Below are 6,000 nucleotides of genomic sequence, written 5' to 3'. Positions count from 1 at the left end.
ATGTGGCTTTCATGGCATGCATCTAACATTTTTGTCTTTTGTTTGCCCCACCAAGATTTACATGCTAAAATCGCCAATGGGCGTTTTGTAAGCACACAGGATTTGCATAAAAAAATTACTAAGAACAATATCAACAAGTCTAGACAGATTTTGGACTACAACTCCCAGCTTTCTCAGCCACACTACCGAAGTTGGAACAATTTTCCTCGTCTCTCATTGGTAGGTTGTCATTCTGTTTGGGTGCAGTAGCTGGAAAAATGGCAGCTGATACAGGGAGATACCGGAGTGCTGTTAGCAAAAGCAAAGACCCTTCGGGCTTACTTATCTCCGTTATAAGGTAAGCTCACTCAAATTGACGGTTGAATTATCCTGTCGACATAATACGCCAGTGGGCACTACTGTTTTCATTAACTAGGCCTGTCATTTCAGGTCGTGGACAAGGAGAAACATCCTTCCTGATGTTAGCTTCCTATCTGTTAGCTAGCTAGTTTTATGTCAAGCGAGTTTTGAGGAAATGTTAGTCAGCTACGCTAGCTAATGTTTGTCATCGCGATCTGTTCGCATAATTTAGCAGTGTTTATCATCATTGTGAGTCAAATGACACTCTTCTTCAATAGTCACAAGAAAAGCGTGAGGAAGAAGCCACTTGCTAGGTAGCTGAAAGTTAGCTAGCTAGCTGTCACGCTTTTGACAGCTGACCTCCCCTGCTCATACAACAATCTCGCGACTTGGTACAGAGACAAGATAACTTATTTGCGAACGAAAACGAAATATCCAATGCATACTTGTTATTCAGCATCAGCACCCATTTATAGCCTGCTTTGCTGACAGGGTGCATTGATCATCATGGGTTGGCCTTAGCTTGAACAGATGTCATGACATAAACGACAGTCGTTTACTGTGTGTTTCCACGCCATTTAAAGCAGCCATTGCCGTAACTTAGTAGAGTAGCTCCCTTTACCCCTTTTTTCTCTAGATTAAACGGAGCTGTCGTCTACTGGGTTTGACAGATGTCAGTGTGCATGGGGCGAGGGTGCAGCACTTTGAGGCAAAATCCTATTCGAGGCAATTGTTGTCTGCAACAAAGATTATCTTCACTTTCTTATGTACCTTTACTTATGGCTACTGCTTGCCCAAAACGCCAGACTGTTACCATGGTTACCCCATGCCACTTTCGGATTCTAAAAGGGACTAGGCTACTGTCAGTCTAGTGTTTGAATTAGTCAAGGGTGATGGTGCATGTCAGAGCTAAGGATTCAGGTTCGCTAAGTTTAGGTGAGGTTATATGAAGTATGTTAACTAGTTAGGTTGGACATGACGGCATGGGAAATAACTAGTTATATTACATATATATATATATGTATATATATTATTAGTTATATTACAGAGAATGGATAAGATCACTTGCTTTGTTTCAGTCCTGACTTGTGTCAAGTAGGCATCTCAAGCCACTCTAGGGGGATGCTGTTGAGAATCTTCTCCCCCTTCCAGCTTTCAGCTGTATGTGAAGAGCGAAGAGGCTTTAATGAGCTCTTGAGGGAGACTTTTACCTCTCCCCTTATTTTATGTGTGGTTTGGAGTTTGATGAAAAACAGGGCAAAAACAAGTGTTGTCAAGTCTTTTACTCAACATTGTCCCATCCCCTGTGTCTATGACATTCAAGACTGGCATGGTTTTCAGGATATAAAACCTGGCACTTTTATGTTACGCCAATTTTGTATGATTATTCCTTTACTGTAGGACAGGGCTATTCAACTGGTCGCCCATCAGCCAGATCCAGACCGTTTATTATGTAAGACTGGCCCTTTCATCAATTCCTAAACATTAATCAAATATCTGCAACAAAATCTCTGCCAAAATCCAACATTCAGAGCCAAAATGACCAACACTATTGTGGTTGTCTAGTGTGGTTTCTTGAGCCTGTTTGGCATGTTGATTTTATTACATTTTTTTCTTCATATTAATTTGACTCCAGCGTTTGAGTGGTTTAAGCTGCAAAATATTATGAGCCCATAATTCATATTCATACATTTTACATTTACATTTAAGTCATTTAGCAGACGCTCTTATCCAGAGCGACTTACAAATTGGTGAATTCACCTTCTGACATCCAGTGGAACAGCCACTTTACAATAGTGCATCTAAATCAATCGACTCTCAGGAATCTAAATCTAAATCATACGACTCTCAGGAACACGTACACTACGACTCTTAGGAACACGTACACTACGACTCTCAGGAACACGTACACTACACTACGACTCTCAGGAACACGTACACTACACTACGACTCTCAGGAACACGTACACTACACTACGACTCTCAGGAACACGTACACTACACTACGACTCTCAGGAACACGTACACTACGACTCTCAGGAACACGTACACTACACTACGACTCTCAGGAACACATACACTACACTACGACTCTCAGGAACACGTACACTACGACTCTCAGGAACACGTACACTACACTACGACTCTCAGGAACACGTACACTACACTACGACTCTCAGGAACACGTACACTACGACTCTCAGGAACACGTACACTACACTACGACTCTCAGGAACACGTACACTACGACTCTCAGGAACACGTACACTACACTACGACTCTCAGGAACACGTACACTACACTACGACTCTCAGGAACACGTACACTACACTACGACTCTCAGGAACACGTACACTACGACTCTCAGGAACACGTACACTACGACTCTCAGGAACACGTACACTACACTACGACTCTCAGGAACAGTTACACTACGGCTAAAGGTCTGTCATTATCAACGGCGACCCTGGAGAAATTAGGGTTATGTGCCTTGCTCAAAGGCACATCATCATATTTTTCATCTTGTCAGCTCAGGACTTCGAACTAGTGACCTCTCGCTTACTGACCGAACACTCTAACCGCTAGGCTACTAGTATTTTACCCAGATCTAGTGACTAGAAAAAATGATTAACTAGAAGTTAGGCCTACACAAGATTACGAAAAGGACCACAAGGTGACACCTTGACAGACAATTGATGAGCATTGGCCTTTGTCTGTGTAGGACCCTGTCCAGCAGCGATGACAAGCAGGACAGAGAGACGGAGAAGGGCCGCCTGGAGGAGGCGTTTGAGAAGTGCGACCGGGACCTGGATGAGCAGATCGTCCAACACTACGCTGAGCTGACCACCGCCATCCGCACCTACCAGAGCATCACCGAAAGAATCACCAGCTCCCGTAACAAGATCAAAGGGGTGAGAGGGAACACGCACAATGTTTCAAATCAAATTGAATTTGTCACCTGATGTGCCAAAAACATCAATTGTAGACTTTACTGTGAAATGCTTACTTTACGAGCCCTTTCCCGCAAAAATATTTGCAACAAAACATTCAGAACATGTGTATGGCCTGTGAATAACAGAGTGATGGTCCCAGGGAGTTGTACATCAAGGACATTAGCAGCAGGCAGTGTAAGGGCCTGGCTGATTTCTCTAGAGAGTGTGTGTGTGTGTGTGTGTGTGTGTGTGTGGCTCTGACACCTGCGTCACTGTTAGAGCCTCTGGGATAGCCTGCTCGTGTTCCACAACAGCGTGATGTCATTCCCATCTCTCCAGGCTGTGTGTCTGGATGTACAGTTTTAGGTAGGCCAGTTTAGAACAAGGTCTCATTTACAACTGCGACCTGGCCAAGATAAAGCAAAGCAGTGCGACACAAACAACAACACAGAGTTACACATGGAATTAACAAGCGTACAGTCAATAACACAATAGAAAAAAAGAAAGTCTATATACAGTGTGTGCAAATGGGGTGAGGAGGTAAGGCAATAAATAGGCCATAGTAGCGAAGTAATGACAGTTTAGCAAATTAACACTGGAGTGATAGATGAGCAGATGATGATGTGCAAGTAGAAATACTGGTGTGCAAAAGAGTGGAAAAGTAAATAAAAACAATATGGGGATGAGGTAGGTAGATAGTGTGGGCTATTTACAGATGGGCTATGTACAGCTGCAGTAGCTACTCAGATAGCTGATGTTTAAAGTTAGTGATGCAAATATAAGTCTCCAGCTTCAGCGATTTTTGCAATTCGTTCCAGTCATTGGCAGCAGAGAACTGGAAGGAAAGGCGGCTAAAGTAGGTGTTGGCTTTGGGGACAACCAGTGAGATATACCTGCTGGAGCGGGTGCTACGTGTGGGTGTTGTTATCGTGACCAGTGAGCTGAGATAAGGCGGAGCTTTACCTAGCAAAGACTTATAGATGACCTGGAGCCAGTGGGTGTGGCGACGAATATGTAGCGAGGGCCAGCCGACTAGAGCATACAGGTAGCAATGGTGGGTAGTATATGGGGCTTTGGTGACAAAACAGATGGCACTGTGATAGACTGCATCCAGTTTGCTGAGTAGAGTATTGGAAGCTATTTTGTAAATGACATCTCCGAAGTTGAGGATCGGTAGGATGGTCAGTTTTACAAGGGTATGTTTGGCAGCTTGAGTGATGGAGGATTTGTTTCGAAATAGGAAGCTGATTCTAGATTCAATTTTGGATTGGAGATGCTTAATGTGAGTCTGGAAGGAGAGTTGACAGTCTTGACAGGCACCTAGGTATTTGTAGTTGTCCACATACTCTGGATCAGAACTGTCCAGGAATGATGCTATTCGAGCGGGCGGGTGCGGGCAGCGGGCGGGTGCGGGCAGCGAACGGTTGAAAAGCATGCATTTGTGTTTTTACTTGCGTTTTAAGAGCAGTTGGAGGCCACGGAAGCAGTGTTGAATGGCATTGAAGCTCGTTTGGAGGTTAGTTAACACAGTGTCCAAAGAAGGGCCAGAAGTATACAGAATGGTATCATCTGTGTAGAGGTGGATCAGAGAATCATCAGCAGCAAGAGCGACATCATTGCTGTATACAGAGAAGAGTCGGCCCGAGAATTGAACCCTGTGGTACCCCCATAGAGACTGTCAGAGGTCCGGACAACAGGCCCTCCGATTTGACACACTGAACTCTGTCTGAGAAGTAATTGGTGAACCAGGCGAGGCAGTCATTTGAGAAACCAAGGCTGTTGAGTCTGCCGATAAGGATACGGTGATTGACAGAGTTGAAAGCCTTGGCCAGGTTGATGCAGATGGCTGCACAGTACTGTCTTTTATCGATGGTGATTATGATATCGTTTAGTACCTTGTGCGTGGCTGAGGTGCACCCGAGTTTACATCCACTTAGGTTGGAGTCATTAAAACTATGTTTTTCAATCACTCTACACATTTCTTGTTAACAAACTATAGTTTTGTCAAGTCGGTTAGGACATCTACTTTGTTCATGACACAAGTAATTTTTCCAACAATTTTTTACAGGCATATTATTTCACTTATAATTCACTGTATCACAATTCTAGTGGGTCAGAAGTTTAAGTATATTTAAACAGCTTGGAAGATTCCAGAAAATTATGTCATGGCTTTAGAAGCTTCCGATAGGCTCATTGACATAATTTGAGTCAATTGTACCTGTGGATATATTTCAAGGCCCACCTTCAAACTCAGTGCCTCGATGCTTGACATCATGGGAAAATCAAAAGAAATCAGCCAAGACTCTCAGGAACACGGGTCTAAAATAAATTGTAGACCTCAAGTCTGGTTCATTCTTGGGAGCAATTTCCAAATGCCTGAAGGTACCACTTTCATCTGTATAAATAATAGTACGAAAGTATAAACACCATGGGACCACTTAGCCATCATACCGCTCAGGAAGGACACACGTTCTGTCTCATAGAGATAAACATACTTTGGTGCGAAAAGTGCAAATCAATCCCAGAACAGCAGCAAAGGACCTTGTGAAGATGCTGGAGGAAACCGGTACAAAAGTATCTATATCCACAGTAAAACGAGTCCTATATCGACATAACCTGAAAGGCCGCTCAGCAAAGAAGATGCCACTGCTCCAAAACCACCATAAAAAATCCAGACTGCGGTTTGCAACTGCGCATGGAGACAAAGATTGTACTTTTTGGAGTAATG

The 6,000-nt window shown here is 43.6% G+C and overlaps 1 protein-coding gene across 1 annotated transcript in view; it reads left to right on the top strand.

The window, feature by feature from the left end:
* Nucleotides 1-218: 218 nt before the first annotated feature.
* The window catches only part of LOC135516586 (exocyst complex component 4-like), an 89,979-nt gene continuing 84,197 nt past the window's right edge, over nucleotides 219-6,000 (top strand). The window contains exons 1-2 of the mRNA XM_064940932.1: nucleotides 219-337; nucleotides 3,062-3,251. Of these exons, the coding sequence (XP_064797004.1) occupies nucleotides 258-337; nucleotides 3,062-3,251 (270 nt within the window). The 5' untranslated portion in view covers nucleotides 219-257. The remainder of the gene's footprint in view (nucleotides 338-3,061; nucleotides 3,252-6,000) is intronic.

This window comes from Oncorhynchus masou, chromosome 27 (genome assembly GCF_036934945.1).
Source record: "Oncorhynchus masou masou isolate Uvic2021 chromosome 27, UVic_Omas_1.1, whole genome shotgun sequence".
NCBI lineage: Eukaryota > Metazoa > Chordata > Actinopteri > Salmoniformes > Salmonidae > Oncorhynchus > Oncorhynchus masou.
The sequence above is the reverse complement of the archived record's forward strand: the minus strand, read 5'-3'. Positions and strand labels throughout refer to the sequence as shown.